Genomic DNA, 22,993 nt, shown 5'->3' on the forward strand with positions numbered 1-22,993 from the left:
TTTCCAGCGGGGGTGCAACCGAAGTTCGAGGCCGAGATCACGGTTTCGTGGACGATGCTCATGCTTTCATGGGTGGACGAGCACCCATTATTACCATATTACCTCTTTCACTTTTACGTTTATTTTCATTCGATTTTTAATTGCTCGATGGAATTTTTCTAACTCGAGAAAGTTGGATCGCTTCGTATACGTGGATATGAAAGGCTTCATAAAATTTCCGGTGTTAACGATGGAAATGTTACTTTATCTATATATATATAGTAGGGAACGTCGATCGTTGTCTAATATTTGCGTATATTTTTCTTTTTCTTTTTTTTTTTTTTTTTTAAAGTATAGGAAAATATTAAATTACGTAAATCGTGATGTTATCTTTATATCCAAATTATTGATGGATTCATCAATAAACGGTGAACAGCTTTTTGAAAATTATTCTTCTATAATTTGGTGGAAAAATAATTTCTAATTTTTCGTCTAATTTTTTTTCACTCCTTTTTACATTATTTCTATTCTCATCTTTATTTAATGAAACGATGTATTTCTATTCTTGTTTTACAACTTCAAATCCATTCTAATATATTGTTATTGTGAAATTTAAAGATTTTTCTTTTAAGATTTCTACGAAAATCGATTTTATGCCCCCGAATTCCAAAGCGTTCCAATAAAATTTTCGATCAAACGCGCTCGTTCGTTTCATTCGTAATCGATGATGTTAGCGAAACGAAAACAATTTGACAACAGAAAATACGTCGAAACCTGTTTTATTTATCGCAAAGTCAATAAAATGAGCAATTACACGATTTTCGTTATCGGTCGCATAAAGATCGTTTCTCCAAACGAATTTTCTGAATTAAAACTTTCCATTGAATCATCATTCCGATAATTTTTTATAATAATTTTCAATGAGAAGGAGAAAAACAATCAAATAAACACGAATGATTTACCACTAATAATAACAAGTTCTAAAACGCAAATGACATTATTATCAAGAAATCCGTCGATAAATCTAAGTTCCGTTACGAGGCAATGACATATACAAGGAGTTCAATAAAATCAAGAACGACAGGCGTGCCTGTTTGCACGTTTTCTCTTCAGCACAAAGAAACGAAGACCAATCGGCTATCTCGATGATCGAATTAGCTTGTTGGTCGGTTCGACAAAAAAAAAAAAAAAAAAGAAGAAGATAAAACCGACCTAGGAAGTGATAAGGAAGCGGCGAAAAATGATTTATCTTTGCTGCAACATTTAAAGAGGCTGAGAATGTAAATTATTCAATGTTTTCTTTCTTCGCTTAGAGGAGAGAAACGAATTTGCATGAATTTATCGCGAAAATAAACGAAAATAAGCGTCTTTTTAAAAAAATAATTTTCGACACGTTTCATAATCGAAATTTTTTCACGATGACATTTTTTCAATGATGAAGATCGTCCTTTTCGCGATAAATTTCTTCACGATGATAATATCAATTTAAAATAAATATCTCGTGAAAGGAAATCGACAGTGTTTACTCCTTTTTTTTTTTTTTTTTTTTTTTTTGCGCATTACATACCGGAAAAAATAAAGGAGGAAGAAATCTTCTTCGTACGAAATCTTATCTGTATTTAGAATACCTGAGAATACCGCGTAGAAGGCAAGTCATTAATTAAATATTTTTATTCAATCGATTACACGTGGATATTGGTTTACCATATGTTGAAATTTATATATCGATTTCTCAACAAGTTCGAAGTTTGCATTGGACGAAGTCGAAGACAGAGAGGGATTCAGGGCTTTATTTCTGTAACACGGTGAGCAGCGCTGCGCCGTTCCGTTTCATCCGACGCAAACTTACATTGCTTGCTTATAACTTAATAAATAAACAGATACTTTTATCAACTTTCGTATTTGTTTTCAAAATGGATTATATCGTAACATTTAACATAACTATTAACATAATTAACTATTAACCAACATTTAACACGATTAACATAATTACATTAATATATAAATATAAGAAATACATTGAAATATATATATAATCTCACATTAAGAAATTAATATAGTATAATTAATTGAAATTACATTGAGTTTTGATCAAAGATTTTTAAGAATTAAAAATTGTGTTTTTTTCACTTAATCATGGTCTCTCCCTCGCTTAATCATCCTCCTCAAGACGGACTTCGAGATGATTAATCTTTATTAGTTTATTGCAGAAATATACGGCGTGGAGAGGAGGAAATATACAAGGCACAGTATCTCGTATCTCGTACGACGACGATCGACCTGCACAGGCAGAAAACCGGTCAACTCGAATATCGAGGGAATCTTATCGCTGTGCAAAGAGCGTGAAGAGGACCACGATGTTGGCGAAGTCGTTCGGCACTTTGATGTGGGTGTGCACGCAGCGATATTACGGTAACACGGATTCCTGGAACTGTTTCGACGAAAACGAGGCCTGACAATCCTTTATTTCCTTAGATAACCGATAATCGGCTCTGTCGACACACGATGATGTCACGGCTCCCGGTTCCGTTCACGATTCCGTGCTCGATCGGCTTCTTGAAAACTCGAAATACACAGTGTACGCTTTTGTCCTCTCTTCTCCTCTTACTACTCTCTCTTTCTATTCTTGTTTGGGCTTATCGAAGTTTTCTCTTCGACACCGATCGAAGCCATTTTGAATCGTCGATATATATATATATATATCTTTTTCCTTTCGCGAAAATATTTTATTATCTTTTATAAGAAAAATTTCTTATTTGAAATTTCATCGCAGTCTTTTTTTTCCCTTGTCTTATCGAATAATAAATAAGATTTATTGGTTTTATTATTTCTATTTTTTTGTTTGTTAAAATCTTATCAAGTATTCAAGTAGTAAGTTTTTATTGAAAATGAAACTTGTAATGATGTATTTAAATAGAGGGATCGATTTCTGAATTTTATATAGTACAGCAAATAGCTCTTTTTTATCAATATTCTCTTCGAAATAAGATATCATAGCAATCGCTTGGATGTGTTAAAAGCTTAATGCCCGCCATTAGGCCCGAACGTTGCTTCTGAATAATGTCTGCGTTCAGTTACTCAACGATTTCAATTTAATGACTGAATCAAGCCACTCATCGGCAAAATCTGTTGAATTTCATCGTGTGCCGCTTGTGAATAAAGAGGAGAAGGATAATTTCAACGTTAGCTTTTATATATATATAATGCTATAAAATGAAATCACGAGTTATCATTTATTATAACCATTGACATAAATAGTTAGGCAAAGATAAATTTTATTTAATTTTATATTTGTGATCGTATAACGAAAAAAATCTGTTAAATCTTTGTCTGTCTAAAACAATTGAAGCTGAAAAGAATACGTACGATTTTAAAAAGTCTATTTTCTGAAACGAAATGATTCGAAAAAGAAAAGAGAATCAACTTTTGCAACTGGAGCAAAAGGTTAAAACACGTGTGTGTGTGCATGTTGCAGGATCTGCCTTCTGTCACTCGACGGTACGGTAAAATACGATGTGAAGAAACATTCCTTGGATAAATTTTACACATAGGTGAAAAATTAGTTAGTCACTTGTGCTGTTTCCTTTTATTTAAAAGTTTCATTTAAAAAATTTTATTCAGTTCATCACGTATCGAATTAAAAATTTATTACATACATATAATTGCATAAATATAATTTTTTCCCTTCTTCTTTCTCTTATCTTTCAAATACTCTATAAAGAATGATAGAAGGAGAGTCTATAATTAAAAAATTTGAATTAAATAATAATAATAAAAGCGAAAAAAAGACTTTCACTTGTCTGTCCGCATATAAAAATTCCATCAACTGCGCACAAGTACAAGTAGAGATTCCAAAAATAGAAGCAAAAATTCTCATTTCAGCTGATACAATTCCCAGCGACAGATTTTTTTCGAAAAAAAAAAAAAAAGAAGACATCATTTATGTTGAATCATCATAGAACAGAACCTTAATAAGATGAGCAAGCGACTAAGAAACTACTCTACGACCTTGGATCCCTGTTGTCCCAACCACCTACCGACAACCGTTTTAATGAAAATAAGTAATCTCGCAAACAGGAATTGTACCATCGTAAACCGGTGCACGATGACCTCGTAAATATGAAAGTTTCCGGGACTGTAGGTCTCTCGGCTACCTCCGGCTACCCCTGTCCTTTTCCATCCCCATTATCCACCCATTTCTTCATCCTCGTCGGTGTTTATTGCAACGATCCCTGTCCTAAGAAAGTGGAGGAAGGAACGAGGTGGGACACCGAGGATGAAGAGGGAGGGAGAGGAGGAGCATAAAGAAACGGGAATGGGTATTCTGGTCCCCATTATAGGGCCCATAAAACACCTTAGGGCGCGTGGCCCCAAGGCCGTTCCAGGCCCTACTTTTATTTCCATTTCGTTCCATTCTGTTGTCAACGGAAACACAACAGCAACAATGTCGATTGTACTGGTATTGCGATATCGAAGCAATTAGAAACACGCTTTTCCCTCCCGATGTTTCGGAAGAGAAAAATTGGATTCGAAGGAGTAAAAATTTCCTCTCGTCCCTTTTCCAACTTTGAGGAGATAATAAGAATAATTTTATTATTGCTATTAATTAAAATTAATCGAACAGAAGATGAAGAGACGAAGGAACGATGATGATACGACTGGGATAATTAGGAACGGAGTTAGAGAAAAAGTTAGAAGGCGTGGTGCGAAGGAACGAGGAGGAGATCGTCGGCCATTTCTTGTCGTTTCCCCGTGAAGAATGCACGGCACGCGAACAGCAGAAATACTCGAAGGGATGACATCGTCTCTCCAAGGACTTGGGGATAGCTCCTTTCGGCCCTGAGCCCAGGGACACGGTCGCGTGGCGTTGACGAATCTGTTTAGTGCCGCCATAATACCCGTCCGGCTTGCTTGCCCTTCGAAAAATTGTCGGATTCGATTCTATGGAGATCTACGAGTTAAGAAGCAACTACCGTGTAAGTTCACTTTTAACGATCTCGCTTACAAAAACTCGTGCTCCGTCGAGATGAAATTCTTATTCCTTCTTTCTTATTCGACAAACTGCTGTTCGATATACAAGAAAAATGATAACACGAGAAAATAAAGAAGAGAGAGAGAGAAAGAGAGAAAGCCACGAAAGTTAAGCAAATAAAATAATTATATGACAGGATTATGACAGGTTATCGTTTGAAATGATTATTGTATGACTGTCAAGATTTAAAATATACTATTTTTTTTTAAATTGAAAAATGATAACACAAGAAACAAGAAAACTAAAGAGAAAAAAGAGAGAGAGAGAAAGTTAAATAAATAAAATAATTATAAGACAGGATTATGACAGGTTATCGTTTGAAATGATTATTTTGATTATGATTATCGAGATTTAAAATATACTATGTCTACTATTTTTTTTTAAAACATTGTAGATTTGTGAATAAAAGTCCATTTATTTCCATTGACTTTGAACATCCATTAAATATATGTTGTTAAATGTTACAATGATATATCTAAAATTATTTTGTATAGTAAATGTAGATTACGTGTACCGTATATCAATAATGATCAATCATCAATAAAGTGAAATCGATCATCTAATGATAAGGATTCACGGAATACTACAACAATAAAATGTTTTAAATTTTAAAATTAAATCGCTGACTGTTTCTAGTTCTTTGAATAGATATAATTATCATAAATTCTCTTTAAATTAGTAATATTCTTATTGAAAATCAATTACTACGAAACTACTTGCACTATAAATAGAGATACAAGAGATACGAAGCCGATACACAATTCCTAAAAATACAATATAACCTGTACGAGTTGTTTACATAATTACGATTGAATTAATCCCAATATCCGTCACAAACTCGAGACTCACTCCGAAATAAAATTCTTCTCTTCTCAAGAATTTCAATTGCATCTTCACGAGAGATGCACAAATATGAATCTGCGGGACGAGAAAAATTGAGCGGAGTGAAGGGAAGGAAAGATAAGAGATAGAAAGAGAGAGAGAGAGAGAGAGGGGAAGGAGGAGGAAATACACCGGATCCTCTGATCTCAGCGATTCCATCATCAACGACTCCGGGGCCCCAGGATGGCAGATAAAAGGCAATTGAATTTAAATCATGAATACGAACGAGAACCGAGCGAGAAGGAGGGCAAGATGGGGGGTAGAGAAAGAGAGAGAGAGAGACGAGAGGAGAGGCCAACGTAAGCCCCGACGGCAATCTGGTGGTAGCTTTGTGACGGTAATGGCTTCAACCCCTGGCCTCCAACCCCCGAGGCTTGCACCCCCTTCTCGTTTACCGGCGAACACACGACCCACACGCGCGCAACTCTCGAGATGTCGATTTACCTATACCTACAACAATACGGGATCTCGAGTTTTTCCAGTAGGAAAAATCTTAATCCCGATCGAGTCCTTGTCTCGTAACCCGGATTTAAAAAGTTCGTCGAGAAAAAGTGAATAGATATTTTATGGGATCGAGAAAGATTTAATATTTCTTCCTTATTATTTTTTTTTTCCTTTTTCTAATCGTGAGCCTCTTTGGAATTGTTTTATAGTTAATGAAATTTGTATCGATTCTTTTTGCTCCAGGAAGCAAGTTGTTAAAAAGAAATATGACTTCTTATTGGCATTCCTAAAATGAATCATCAGTTTTCTTCGATTTCTCTTTATGATTTATGAAAATATTAATCTAATCTTTTCGTTGAATTATTTCTTGAAAAATTGTAATTTAGAAAATATTTATCTATCAAATAAGAGAATTAAAAAGTTAGAAGGAATATCGAGACATTCACGTACCTCGTATATAATATGGATCGAAAGATGGAAGCTGGCAGCAATGGTAGCGTTTCTCCTTGAAAATATCTGAATCGATCTTTCCTTGCCTCGTTGAGGTACCTATGGAAGCCCGGCCACCGGCGTCGCGACGCCTACTCGAGCTCCACCCACGCATCTCGTACATGCGCAACGAAAGTTCGGGGGTTGATATGTCAACGAAACCCTCGTAAATAAAACGTCCCGTTCTTTCTAATCAGCTCGGCAGCAATCAGCTTGTCTACATTTGGGGGCAGAGTAACGTGTTCTCGTAAACGACGTTGGGCAATCGTTTCACCGATTGGCTCCGAGAATCTAACTAAATAATAAAAAGAGTAAAAGAAAATGTAACTAGATTACCGTTTCGTCGAAATGATATTTGATTCCGTATTAAAAACGATTGATTGTCTTCTCTGTTTTTATTTAGAAACTGAAGAACAATTCTTTCTATGACTAAGATTGAATAATATCATTTTTCTGGTTAATATCAAGCTGAATAAAACTCGTGTCGATCGTTTAAGAAAATTTAGTTGATTAGGAATTTTATTTATTTATTTTGAAAAACGATCAATCAATCCTTTTTAAATAATTTTGTTAAGCTTCTCACTCTCGAGAAATTGAATGGAAAAGTGCTACTTAAATTCCAAAATTTTTACCTGCCGTAACGCAATACCAATATTGAGGCACACGTTAAATAAAATTCGTATTCCTTTTAGTCGAGATTAGGAAGCATTCAGGAACCGCTGATGCGCAGCTTACCTGTCCCTCTAATAACAAGAGTACAGTGCGAACGGTACAATGGGCCGTGCTTGTACAGAAGCGGGCATCGTATATAACGACGTGACAATGGTTGCTCACGATACAGTGCAATTTTATGAGAAGTAAGATCGGTTCCGTTTTGCCATCCCTCCGTCCTGGCTTCATGATTTAGGGTATGTTTACCTGCAGTTAAGTACCTTGACGTGTCCATGAAGGCGAGGACGGGCCAATTTGGTGAAAATAAGGGAAACGCCGTAGGGAGGCCACTTCAAACGCCATGAAATCCTAACAGTTTCTGTAAACATGCACGCTTCATCCATCTTTCGGCCCTGCTGGCACGTAATCCGCTCCACATTCACGGTAAAAATCGTGTTCCCCGTGAACGGGGAAAGTTTATCGTACTGACTTTTCGTACTTACCGACTTTTCACCCCCGTTTGTTTGCGGGATACTGCTGCATGTGTTTACTCTGGATCTACAGATTATATTGGTCTTCCAGTTTTACGCTGCTAATGATAAACAAAGAGACGTTTTAAAGGCATCGTTGTACGAAAATGGACGAAAAAGTATAATTGAAAAAAAAAGAAGTATTATTAAAAATATTAAAATTATTTTTAATCCTTTGATATATGAAATTTTTTGGAGATATACATAAATTTTGCTGTAATAATTAATAGAAAGAAAAGAATATATATTAAACGTTTAATTATTAACAATTTTAATAAAAAATTATTACAATTAAAATTGATAATTTGTAGTAAATATTAAAGTTTTATTGGAAATGTTCTGTGTAGAGTTTTGTACTACCAATAATTTTTTTTTGTATAATTTGTTCAAAAATTTATGATTTTTTTAAATTATGACAATATGTTAATAATTCTTTGTGTTTTACTTTATACATTTTAAATAATAATGTATTTAAACAAATGATTTGTCAAATCAGATTTTTTAAATATTTTTTATGCATTAAATGATCCATCTTAAAAGAAAACATAAAGAACAGTGAATAAATAACGAAAAATAGAAAAAAGAAATAGATGATCATAAAATATTAATTTTATATTTAAAAATTTTTAATTTTAAATTTAAAATCATTTAAATCATAATTTTAAATTATAGATATCACTTTCCGACGAGATCTCATTTCAACCATTTTAAAATCATAAAACATTCCATAATTAATTATTTTCACTTGTGTTATACTTATTACAAATATGTATCAAATGATTTCTCATTTTGATTGAACAAATTTTTTTTTAAGTATTTGATATCGCATTTTTCGAGACTTAATAATACGATTGAGAAGTTTTCTGAAAAAAATGAATTATAAGAAAAATAATAAATAAAGAAAGGTTATAGGAAATTCCAATTTTCTTTTAAACATTATATCGTTATATCATAATAATATTAATTATAATAAAAAAAGATAACAATAATAATTATATTACAAATATTCTATATATTATCAGATATATAACGATTAATTATAAATTTCAGAAAGTTTCTCAATTGCAAAAATATATTGGTTCAAATGGTCCTCATTTTGATTAAAAATTTTCATTTAAGAGGAATTATACTTATTGATACCATTTATCTCAAAACGACATTTATTATGCAACAGTCTAATAACCGAGATTAATTTAATTTAATAGGTTGAAAAGTCTTATCTATAGATAATTGTTAATCTTGAAAATTTGATATAAATTTTCGTCGTTATTCTTGTTTTTATTATTTAACTGATATCAAACAAGTTTAATGTTAATTATAAACCAAAGGCCATAGATATTACATAAAACTGTTGATAGTACTGAAATGTCACGCGAATGAATATAATTGGCACACTTTTAGTTATTTTTCCAACATTCATTATAATGATATTTTAGTCATTTGTATTGTAAATACAAAGAGGATATCTTATTATTATTTTCTTAAATCTATTATATTCTTTTATGCTCTGTCATGAAAGATATTAAAATTATATGAAACAATTCAGTCCACAAAAGATACATGTTAATAATGAATATAATTATAAATAAGCAATAATTTACTTAAGTTTAAAGTTTTAATATTTATTAATTACACTTGAAACCTGAGAATACTAATATAATTTCTAAAAATATAATGATTAAAAAAAAAAATCTAAAACTTTTGTATATTTGATACAAGTTTCTTTCATGGCATATTACAAAGGAAAAATTATAGCTGATTTTCTAAATAGATATTCTTAAATTATTCAATATTAAAATAAATATTTGACGTATCAGTAAAATAATTTAATTATCATTATAGATATTATATTTAAATTTTATATATACATTTAAGCCAACATTACTTTCTTTAATTTATACATTATTCTTTTTTAATGTACATCTACACATAAAGGAATTAATTAATATTCCCCAATTTTAGCACTAGCTAATGTAATTTTTTTTTTTAAATTAGAAAAAAAGAATGATTGTAAAGCTATTAAATTTGGTTGATGAATTTCTTTTTTAAATCGATATTAAAATATTAAAAATAAATGAGTATAAAAAGAAAAATCATAGATGAACACATTACATGTGATCATGGATTTCATTTTGCATACTTTGCCTATTAATTCTCATTTAATTATTAAAAACTCAACTTTAGATTAAATATTAAAACTCATGACATCAAATAAATAAAATAAAGTATATTAAAATGTTATTAAAAAATAGATAGCCTACATGATAACAATATATAATGTTTCTAAAATTATTATTTCCTCTCATTAAGATACAATATTATAAATCATTCACGAATAGATATTTAACTGATTATCAACAAATAATCAACAAATTGATTCTTTTGAAGGAAAAAAAACTTAATGATCAAAAAATAAATACTGTCTTTTAATACAAAAAAAAAAAAAAAAAAAAAAAAATTAAAAAGAAAAGAAAAAATAACAATCTATGATCGTAAAACAATAAAATTCTCAAGTTTTATAATTTGCAAAAGAGTCTATATTTACATGTTAATTCTTAAATCAAACAGAACTCCTTTTACCAGGAAACTAAAAAGTTATTATAACGCGATCTATTTCAACTGGACGGACATCTTGTTAATCTGCAACAAAAAAAGATTTCGCGTATGCTTCGATTTTTTTTTTAAAATAAAAACTTACTTCAACTAGTGTCAGTCAAATAATAATCTTAAATCGAACAATGTACATGTTACAACAACATTATTATACAATAATACAATCAACATGTCATTTTTTTATCTCTTCAGAGAAGCATTCGAAGTAATTATTTATATATGTGTATATATATATATATATATATATATATATATATATATATACACACACATATGTAAGAATCGCATAATGAAGAACAGCAATATCCACTGCTTTAACCATTAATAATATACGTATTATATAACGTAATATATATATTATATTATAATATAATATATATATCTTCATAATATGTATATATACACGATATGATATAAGTTATATCCAAACTATTCTTAAAGTGCGAGGAGAAGTATCTCGTTAAAATCGAATTCATGAAATATCGGTAGTTATTAAGAAACATCTTTCTTTTCTACTTTTTTTTTTAGCAACAACATCTCGTTAAGACTGGTCTTTAATTTATTTTTACATAACCAATCATTTCTTTCCACTGTTGTACCATCTTTTACAGAATACCCTGTAAATGCGTATGTGTATGTGTATATTTGGATGAACATGTAGAGATACGTACGGGCGCGAGCACGTACACTTTTATTTAAATGTACAATAGTGTGAAAATATGATGTGAAACAGTATTTCGATAATTTTATACGTAAAAGCGTGAATCATAATGTAATACGTATATGTTCATTGTAAATAGTGTACACCTGCCCGAAATAAAAATTTTTAAAATTTAGCATCGATCCAACATTGGCGAGTAACGCTCGTCTCTCATACTGAGAAAAGAAATATTTGTTTACGTACAATTAGTTCATATTTTTTGGTAGTAATTAACATTATTAAAGGTGTCCAATTAAATTTACAAAAATTAACATGATTAATAACATTAAATCAATCGCTGTAATATCTATAAATAGATTTAAAATTACCGGTAAATACTATTATATACTTTTTCTTTTTTAAATTTAAAATATATCCTACATATTTTTATACATAAGATAATACTTTTTACAAAACATTTTGCTCGTAGAGCAAATAGAATGGATAAAATTCTTACTTAATATCAATGTTATTCGTCGAAAAAACATTTCATATAAAAAGAGAAAAAAAAAAAAAAAAAAAAAAAAAAAAAAAAAAAAAAAAAAAAAAAAAAAAAANAAAACAAAAACGTTTTAAAAACCGGAGAATATTGGAAAGCAACATGCAAATACATTTCGTCTCCGAATCGAAAGATCATCATTAAATTTATAACAATATTTCCCATAATCGTTACCATGCTCAATAAAAAACAATATCAGATACGAAGTCACCAAAATTATAGTCAGTAATCTCTCACTTTTTTGGGACCGCATACAATAGATAAAATGATCTCATTTTAAAAATTGAGAACAAGAAAAAAAAATTAATTATTTTAAATTTTATAACCAATACTCTAATCTAATTAATTTTTTCGTTTAGCTCGACCAATGTTAGAACGATCGATTGTCCTACTGATACTCGTCAATGTAATCAAAGAAAGTCAGCATTTCATGACATGTGACGCACACGCATATTACATTGATGCCATCATATATATATATATATATATATATATATATATGTATATATTATATACACATATATTATATATTATATACACATATATAATATACATGCGTATAATATATATATAATATATGTATAATATATATATATATATATATATATATGGATAGTTGCTTAGTTTTGCTTAAGTTTAGCGAAATCGATTTTAGCGTAATTGAAGCCTTCTTGAGATGCTGGCGACATGGGTGCCGCATTACCAACTTCTGGAAGATCTAGACTAGCATAGTGCAAAATTTCCGCAGCAGCTTGCACTTTATCAAAATTCTCTTTTTCTAATGGACTTGGCATTGCGGTAGGTGTAGGTGTTGGTGTTTCATCTGGCAATTTAGGAGACGATGGTCGTTTTTCAATAGTTGGCTTAAAACCAGATAACGTGGGGCTGGTATTTGGAGACGCAGTGATCAAACGTGGCTTCGATACATTTAAATCAGAAAACTTTTTTGTTACATTGTTCAATGTATTATCTTGCGAGGTCAATGAGTTGTTTGATATTATGCGGTTAACTTGATTATCCTTCCCTGTAGGACTAGATGCTCTATCTTTAATTATTACTTTCGACAAAGTACTATTTGCATCTGTTACGGAAATAGAATTGATCGTGCTAACTCTACCATTTGTAGCATCTGCAATAGTACGATCATTATTATGTTTAAGAGTCATATTCAGTTCTGAAGGTTCATCGGTATTCTTTTGATGAGTAAATGATTTCTCGGGTGATTGAGGACTATTCAAAGAGAAAGGGAAAATAGTCGCTGAGGAACCTGTCGGAGTTGCTCGAGGAGGTGATGCGGGTGTACTCGCTAAACTTTCTGATTCCGGACTTCCGTTTAAAGGTAAGAAACTAGGCGTTTTTATAGGTTTATTTCCCGCTTGGATCGCAATTGGCTGCGAACGTGATTTCTCTTTACGACTACCGGTTCGCGTTGCCATTGGTTTACGATTGTTTCGATTGCTCATGTTCATATTTATGTAATCTTGTTCTAAACTTGTTCTTGGTTTGAAATTCATATCAACATAGTCGGCAGGTGGACGCCGTGGAAGATCGACCGGTGCTGTTCTCGTGGCTCCTAAAACACATCATATATAAACATTAATAAATATATAAATAAATACTTTCAAGAAATATTAAATTGCATAATTTAGTATTGAAAAATAGTTAATTAATTAATTTTAAAAATCAAACAAATCTTTTACCTGGCGGTCCATTTGATTGTACACTTTCTTCTTGCATAGGCGATGAAATTAGCTTAGGGCTACTACCGGATTGTGACCAATCCTCCATTATACCATCCATTCTCATGTATGGTCCTTCTGCTTCTTCCACCGGCTTCAATGTAGTAATTACGGGTTTATGTATGGAAGCAGAGGACGATACATGAATGTGACTATGATTTTGATTGGCAGTGATTGTATTATTATTGTTATTACGATTAATCTGAAAAAAACGTAATGGAACACTCAAAAATTAATATAAAATAATTATGTTAAAAATTTCGAAAAGCGAATTAATTTTACAGCAAAATCAATTTTATAGATTATATACATGCAGTATTATATACTACAAAGAAATTAATTTCAATCCAAAAATACCTTATTTATGCGGCTCATATCCACGTATGGGGCAGTGGTCGACGAGGGTGGTTGTCCAGGAGACATATCAACATAGGAACTGGTGTCAGTGGCAGTAGAGAACGAATGTGATTGAGATTGCGGTTGTGAATAAGATGAAGGGGGTGAATTAAAGGTTGTAGAAATACTGGGTTTCGTAAAGTCCAATTCCATTAAATCCTCCATTCTTTCAGAAGTTATAGAACAACCGGAATTATGACCCCAAGAACTCGATAATAACGGTGCAGAGTTCGATTTATTGGAACTTGAGTTTTCACAACCAACTGGTAATGGTGCAGTAACTACATTCACTAATTTCCCGAGTTCAGGTTTTTTGGATCTGCTACCTACAGAGAATGCTCGTACTCTACTAACGTCTTGCTGAGTAATATCCAATCTGTTCAAAATCAAATAAAAATACAATTATAATAAATAATTATATGATATGGTTTATCTTCACATGAAAAATTCTCTCTTAATACAAAGAAATAGAATTAATATAAAGTTTTATACCTATTCTTACGATGACTTTTTACAGGTTCTGGTCGAGAACCAATGGAATAGGCTCTTGCTGGTCTAGCTTGCAAATCGTCTCCAGGTGGAAGAAAACTTGTTACTTTATCTAGATGATACTCGGAAAACCGTAAATCTGTGCTAGGTGTACCAGAAGTAACGGAACAACTACTGCCACCATGCGATAGATCATCGGGAAAATGACCATTGTGATTATGCGAAGGATCCATGTCAACATATCCATTATTTCCAACAGGTGCCATAGGTACATAACCTTCTGGTAAAGTATTTGATTCCTCTACAAGTGAAGATCCTCGTGAATGCGAGTGTCCTGTTCCTGAACTCATTGGCATGTAAGCTCCACTTGGGCCAGGACTCGATCCACAAGGACTACACATTTCTAAATAGGAACTTTGCTGTAAATACAGTAAAATTGTGCGCATTATTATTTTATCACTATCTTTATTAAATGATGCAATCATTAAATGATAAAATTTCACAATAATGATGCAATATAATCTTCAATGTTTTAATATGTTGTCATCTATTTACTTAATAATAAACTCTTATATTACTACTTCCTAGATTTTTTTTAAATTAATATTTTTATTTTTAATAGAATATTTCATAAAAATATATTTTATAATTTCAAATTATATCATAAACATACAATAACATATAATAACTGAAGATAAGAGTTTGATAAAAAATTTTAAGTTTATTACCGTTTATTGAATATATATTTTCATTTTAAAAATTTAATTTTTGTTAAAACAAAGTAAATTTTCAAGAAAATCTATGAAATCTTGTTAAACTGTGCCAAGAATGACTAAAAATATAAATTGTAATGCTAAGAATAGTTAATCATCACTTAAAAATGACTCATAATTGTGAGTAAGCTTATATGTAGATAAATATATATATGAGGCTATGAAGATTTTAATATATTAAATATATATACATTATTTTTAACTATTTTAAAGCAATATGACTTCATATTTAAATAAAAAATCAAGTTTTATAAATTTTTAAAACTATCTTATTTTATACTTCTAAAATCTATCAACTTTATTTGGACTCACCTGGGAAGGAGAATGAGATTTAAAATTTGGTGAATATTTATGATGCGAATGTGACGTGGACCACGGAGCATAATCATCGCCATTTTCTTCCAGAATAACAGGTTCATCAGGCGTCAAAGAATGTCCATATCTTGAAACAGTACCCTCTTCTAACACATTTTCACCACCATCATCCATTGAAAGAGACGATCCTGCAGAATCCGTGGAACATGCACCGGAAGCAGGACTAATAGGCATCGAAGAGATTGGTGGTGAATAGGAAACGCCTTTCACATACATAGAATGCGGTCTCATCACATGAGACACAAAATGAGAACTTCTAGGATGACTTATTATCGATGTTGGATGACTTTCGCTGGTAGTACGACCCCTCGATGGCAAGCTATCACATCTGTCACGCCCATTTGCACCTAGAAATGTATTTAATAAGATTTATTGTTAAGAAATATTAATTTTAATAAACAAAATTCGAAAAGCAGCCATCCTCCCAGCATAGCAGCGGTTAGTTCATTTCAAATGATTCCATAGATCTGTATAATATTTACGCATATTTAAATATATAGTTTGTTATTCATTTAAAACATGTATTTTAAACCAAGCAATAAACAATGATTAAAAAGATATTTCGAAATATGGGAATAGTCAGACGAAATATATATATACCACATATATATGTATATTATCAACACGCAAGATATAAATATATATATATATTGCGAAAAAGAAAAAAGTAGTCAAGGAAAAATATTTTGCATATGAAGAAGGGCAAGGGATCTGGTAAAAAAAAAAGAAAACATGACATCATTAGAATTGAATATTGTAGAAAATATTCCATTGATTGTTTTGCCACAACGAGAGGAACGAAAAAGGAAGCTTTTCTTCATTATGAAATATCGTGCAATTGATCGCATGCGAATAGAAGCTTGCATATCCACGATAACGCGAAGATCTCGTGAAGAGATCGTAAATTATATATGACGCAACAACAAGTAGTTTCGATTTCGAATATGTTCATTTGGATTATTTCATAGAAGGGGATAAAGTACAGAGAAAAAAGGGATAGAAAAAAACAGGAAACAGCGAGGCAAAGACACTGAAAGAGAAACAAATATCTCTTGCTGATTTATCGTATGACGAAACAAAAATACATACAGCGTAAAACTGATCTTTTAGATGATTGCATTTGATTGATAATGGCAGCTAAGGGCAGCGACAAGGTTCTCTGATGGGATATTGTCGCGGTTGTGGTTGTGGTGGTCACGGTAGCGGTCATAGTGATGGTAATAGTAGTGGTAGTTGTTGTAGTTGTACTTGTTGTTGTAACATGAACGGATTGGGAATTATTGATGGAATGGGGTTGACTCGCTACCGAATGACGACGTCTAGCGGTAGTGGCACAGTTGGTATTAGTCGAGGCAATCCCAGCAGTCCCACCAGCCCCGGTACCAGCAACGACTGCAAACCACACAGCTCTCACTGTCGCACAATTATTTTTCTTTTTCCATTCTTATAAAAATTTAATCGAGGTGCTAATAACGTTGATAATAATTGAGACTCAATTAAAAGAAATTTATTGGAGAAAATAATGATTTATATGTACGAGAGCATCATAAACGTGAAAAGTTATATAAAAGAATTATCATTAATCAATTTTTAGGAATTAAATGAATTTCTACTTTTAAAGTATGCAATACATTTGTTTTTGTTCTACTCGGCCTCGTTAATATGTATGTCCGTTAACGTCATGTGAATGTTGAAACATATTGTGCAATACTAGGAACTCGCTTTCGAGCACGACTGTCAATAAAACCTTATATTTTTCGTCGAAAAATTTTCAATTAATCATCAATATTAAATAATTATCGAACTATTTTATAGAAATATTAAATACAATTTGCAATACAATACAAATCGCGTTAAATTGAATTTTTTATCATATGTTATCAATTTTAAATTCAAATATTTTCAAATATTCATAGAAAATAATAAAATATCATTAAGAGAAAAAAATGAATTATATATTTTTTTTTTATACAATTCCTTTTTCAATCAAAAATCTTTGGACAGGCTGTGTATAACAAAACTTCTCTAACAATAAATTTGAATATGTTGAATTATAATTGTGTTTATCACCCTTTGATGCCCACATCTTATGAAAGAAAGAAGCATACAACTACAATGACAGAAAACAGACCCGTGATTGTATTGCAAGAAGAGGTACTCTGAGTCTGATTAGACTGCTCTTGATCTTGAACTGGATCCACCTGCTCCTCGTGCGTCCTGTGTTCCTCTGTAATACCCGCAACCCATTTGTGTTATTCTAAAGCTGAGTTTTCAATTGTACAGTTCATGATTCAGCCAATATATCAAGGCATATAATGTAGTGCAGTTATGGTCTGATGTAAAAAAAAAAAAAAAAAAAAAAAAAAAAAAGAAAAAGAAAAAGAAGACAATTTACACATAAAAACAAAAGGATTTATAGGATAATGTTTGTACAAAGGTATTTCTGTGTAAAATGTTTAGTATTCAAGATAAAATCAAAATATCATAAACACATCATCATATTTACATAAATGAAAAATATATTTTAGAGATCAACTTTTGAGAAGATTATTATAAACCATAACTGATATTCTGTTAAATTATGCAAAGAAAAATATAATTCCTCAAAACTAAAACTTACCTAATGGTGAATTATAGAATCTTTGTCCAGTATATCGATGTGGTAATACAAAAATTGGCTTGCTAGCTTCAGTAGCAGAAGAACTACGCACTCTTTGACGTGGTCCCACATCATCTTTACTGCTACTAGAATTGCTCATAGAATTCATAATAGCAGCATGCATATTATGTGCAATATTGTTGTCTTCAGCTTCCATCCACAATTCACCACCACCAGTGACTGCTGAACGACCTACTTCCATATAGAAAATACGATCCATATATCCACATCTTCTGATGCAAATTAGCTATAAAACAAACATTTTGTGTTAGTTTCTGTTTTTTTAACAAAATAATAAAAATTTATTTTTATAAATCTTATCTGTATTTAGATAATGAACTTACAGGAAATTCTATAGAATCTGAATTATCCTTTGCTCCAATTTTTACTAGGCTTAATGTTCTATCAGTTAAACATAATCTATAAGGACCATGAATATTTTTTCGTTCACCTAGTCCTTTTTTTTGCATTGTAACTTGCCATACATGTTCTGAAATAAAATATTACATTAATTTCTCATTACAATTAATAACATATACACTACTATAGTAGTATTATGAAATCAATAAAATAATTATGAATCTACATTTATTTTAAAAAAAAAGCAATAATATTCACTTATATATTAATATTCACTTTGCAATTCATTAAAAAATTGCAAAATACATGTTTTATAACATATATAATATATCAAAATATTTGTAAATTTTATAAGAATTATTTATAAATTATTTATAAATTATAAATTATTTATAATTGATTATCTATAATATTTACAATTTTTATTAAATTTTTGTTAAAAACATTTTTTACTTTTGTATTTAAATATTTTCTTTTCTTTGTATTAAATATTTTCTAATAACTTCTTTCAATTAGTATAAAATATAATTAATAAGTTTAAAAAAATATTTAATAAAATATATTCATAAAAAATTATAATAAAATTATAATATTCGTAAAAATGTTTCTTTTTTATTTATTAAAAACAAGTATATTTTTTATTTAAATCTTCGATTACGTTATTCTGTATCATAAAATTAAAGATAATAAATAATAGATAATAACATTTGTAAAATGTTAGATAAACAATTAGTTGAAAGATTAAGATATAAATTTAAACATTATTATTGTTATCTTGTATGATATATCTATTGTAAATGTCAATTATTGATTTTAAATTTAAAAATTTTTTTCATATATGAAACATTTTGTCTTCAATGCATTTTAATTCTAATTCAAACAATAATAGCGCATTACCAAATATAGGCCGAGGTTGTTCTCCATCAGCTACATCTCCGCTCTGAAGTAAAAGCATCGCTTTTAACCATTCATCCAGTTCTTTTTCACTCTCCAGAATTAAGCAAAAGCATTCATCTTTCGTATATAATGCAATAACATGTTTGTGTTTAGTATCTACGCGTCTATTAATATTAAAGCAACTGTCCAATAAAATGCTACGTTTCGGTGGTTGTCTATTTTCAAATTTCTTTTTACTATCATAATATTCAAGACATGCTGGATATCCTGGTGCTTCGCCACGCAGTACAAAGTACTTTTTCTTTTGAGTCTTTAGTTTCTTCACGTGACCGCAGAGAACAACGGGACCTCCTGAAGGGGAGACTAAACCCCTGCTCGAAGACATCGTCCCAATGACGATCGAAAAGACCGTTGTCACGAAGAATTTTGCAATTCCTCTGATAAACGTTATATTGTACCATTTAAATGGTACACAAACGATTATAGATAATCAATTTATAACACATATTTTACATTCAAACATGCTATGTCAATTCTTCATTGTAGTAGAATGCGCGTTCCCACCCACGTTGTTAAAGCAATTTAGTTCAAAGGACACACTTCCGTTAGAAATGATCTTTTCACTGGCATAGATATTTCAATAAATAGAATATGGATATCACTATTTTCATTAACATGATAGAAATTTACGAAATTGTATTTAAATTGTTAGACAATTGTATTATTTTTTTGCGCAACGTGTCTGCTGTCCTGCTTTTATCATGGAAAGGTTGTCGTCGATATCATTGTACTTGAAGCACGCCAACGGTGGAAGCACGTGTCGGGGGTAAATAAGCAATAACACGCCACCACAGTGCATGTGCACTTAATATGTACTAAGAGCGTCGCATGAATCTGTCTTTTCGATGCAATTCAAACAAAAGTGTATTATTGACTAACCGTATTTTCCAAGGTTAAAGAATTAGGAAACGGTTAATTCTGTCGATGAAAATCAAAGATTCTTTGTATCAATTTCTTGATAAACACAAAAGCTATCTATTCAGCTTTTTATGATCGTAATTGTTAGTAGATTCTAAGTTCCACCTGTCACACGATTTTGTCTAGTTTCCTTTGCCGCGACTCGCAACTCTGGCGATATCCTAGGGCGACGGATTACACGCAATCTGAGGTCAACAGTATTCGCCACCATTTACATATTTTGCATTTGTGAATATCTTCTTTAAAGAATTATTCAAAAACTTTAAGAAATTTCTTTTTTGAGTTAGAATTATTCGTGCACCTGTTTATCGCGTCAAATAATGCAAAATTTATTGCGTGGTCCACAATGGTTGGCGCGTAACACACACAGACACATATAAAGAAATACTTGTATACACGATGATACAGAGAGCAGACACACGCGGGCGTTTTCACGTGTACAACACACACGCGAAAGAGTGCACGCGCGCGCACTCGTGGCCGTTCGCTCGTTTGCGAGTACGTTTAGAGGAAATATGTAGAGAGGTAGAGAAAAAGAGAGAGGGACAGGCGATGCACACGCAGGTGGGTGGTTGAACCCCTCTTATCACTAATAAGCACGATATAAAGGCGGTCTGCTTCAGGTAAATAGGCTATTGTCAAGGGCAGGACAATTTTTTTCATGCGCAATAGTAGGCACATCAAAACACGGCAGCATTCCAGGTCGATGCGAGAACACACTCCTCTTCCCACACCCCCTATACATATATCGAGCACTTTGCGAAAACACACAAATGGAATTCACGATGTGATGAATAACACTGTAGCATTATGCATGATGTGTCCTAAACGCAGCTTTCGATTGGACATACGCGAAATCTGTTCACTACAATCACATCTGCTTGAGGTGAAAAATTCGGGTCTCCTTTCGTACCCACCATCCCTCTCTCCCCTTTCCGCCCGCGTGCGAGCGACAAATACCGCGTCACTGTGATCACAAACGTGTGGTTTAACTGTTTTCTTTGATAATCAACTTAAAGATCACACGCTTTCACGGTTTCTTTCGTACACGTCGACGTTCACAAACGACACGCACGTATCTTGAACTTTTTTCCGTCGCACGCCTAGACAGCTAAATAGGCGCTCATGTCCATCTTGTAAAGGTCATGTGTATGGTAAGCTCCGCAGTTGTAAACAAGATGTACGCAGGCGCTAACCGCTCGAATGGCAGCGACGGCGGCGACTCGATACGCGATACGCCACGACCGTAAATACACATACGTACGTACGTATTTACGTACACATGCGGTTGTCTCCTTTCAATGGCGTAACATCGTATCAACTAAATACCGTATTGCGGTAAATTTTTCTGAAGATCGTTTTAATTGCACTATGTTCTTTTAACAAATATAAATTATCGATTTAGATTTATTATTATTATATCAATAAATATTTATCTATTTTCATTGTTTGATTTGTTTATGAATTTTTAATGAATTTGAAAAATTTTTTTTATGGTTATATATCTTTATGAAAAATTTATTATTTTATCTGTGATAATAAGTTTATATATATGAATCGAAGAATGAATGAAATAGCAAATATGATAAATAATAATATGATAAAAAATAGACGCGATATCATGACAATATTAGTTTTAAATTACGCCACTTTTGTTACGCCATTGCTTTCTTTAATATCTCACACTACATAGAACGTCATAATATAGAGACGTATGCTTACATGAACACGTATGCGTACTTTCAAGTCAAGGTGGACGACTATGGATACACGCATTTCGCTCGCGTAGTTCTGGGTATTGGATCCTCATCGGCAGGGTCGTTTGTAAACACATACATAAGCATAAATAAATTCCTTTAGATTAATTGTCTATACTAATCGTTTTTAATACAGTGTTGAAGAATAAAGTATAGTTTCTAATGAAGAATGATATATAATATTACACAATTCGAAAAAGTAAACCTATATGTACTTTAAATTTATATGAAACTATAAAGTAAAAATAAATATAAATTAATTGTGTATTTTCGTGATGTTATGATAATATATATATATTAAAAATTAATAAAATATTTATTTTACTGAAATTAAGTATTAGATATTCATATATAAAGTCCAGAGTTCGTACTTGCTTAAATTTAAAATTTTTTGTTTATGATTCATATCGCGTATATGGTTATTTAGTAATTATTCAAGATAGCCTTATAATAATTAATGTATTCAAAAGGATATCAATAAAATTTAAATAATTAGTCACAATAGTTATATTTATAACAAAAATATAAGATATTTATTTCTTCTATAAAATAAAGATTTCATTTTAATCTTATGCATAATAATTATGACAATGATATACAATATATCTTGGATTACATTACATGAACTATTTTATTCAAATATTTCTTATTTAAACATTTGTCAAAATTGCAAAAATTAAATTAATTAAATTCAATATAATTGCTAAAAATAAAATTTAGCTTTGAATAATACTGTTTACAATTATAGATT

At 31.2% G+C, this 22,993-nt stretch overlaps 1 protein-coding gene across 3 annotated transcripts; it reads right to left on the reverse strand.

Moving 5' to 3' along the window:
• Window positions 1-12,339: 12,339 nt before the first annotated feature.
• LOC122712169 (insulin receptor substrate 1) lies at window positions 12,340-21,612 on the reverse strand. 3 transcript variants are annotated; one of them, XM_043931584.1, is made up of 10 exons: window positions 19,508-21,612; window positions 18,595-18,740; window positions 18,212-18,497; window positions 17,723-17,818; window positions 16,681-16,983; window positions 15,529-15,938; window positions 14,447-14,862; window positions 13,916-14,330; window positions 13,520-13,760; window positions 12,340-13,392 (listed from the first exon to the last, which is right to left on the reverse strand). In XM_043931584.1, the coding sequence occupies exons 1-10, from the start codon at window positions 19,890-19,892 to the stop codon at window positions 12,440-12,442; spliced, it is 3,651 nt and encodes a 1,216-aa protein (XP_043787519.1). In that variant the 5' UTR covers window positions 19,893-21,612; the 3' UTR covers window positions 12,340-12,439. The 3 variants fall into 3 exon arrangements, with proteins under 3 accessions (XP_043787519.1, XP_043787520.1, XP_043787521.1); XM_043931585.1 differs by lacking the exon at window positions 16,681-16,983 and having other exon boundaries at window positions 12,341-13,392; XM_043931586.1 differs by lacking the exons at window positions 16,681-16,983; window positions 17,723-17,818 and having other exon boundaries at window positions 12,342-13,392.
• Window positions 21,613-22,993: the final 1,381 nt, after the last annotated feature.

The sequence above is a fragment of the Apis laboriosa genome, unplaced genomic scaffold, assembly GCF_014066325.1.
Source record: "Apis laboriosa isolate Shangri-la unplaced genomic scaffold, ASM1406632v1 scaffold19_cov150, whole genome shotgun sequence".
Taxonomy (NCBI): Eukaryota; Metazoa; Arthropoda; class Insecta; order Hymenoptera; family Apidae; genus Apis; species Apis laboriosa.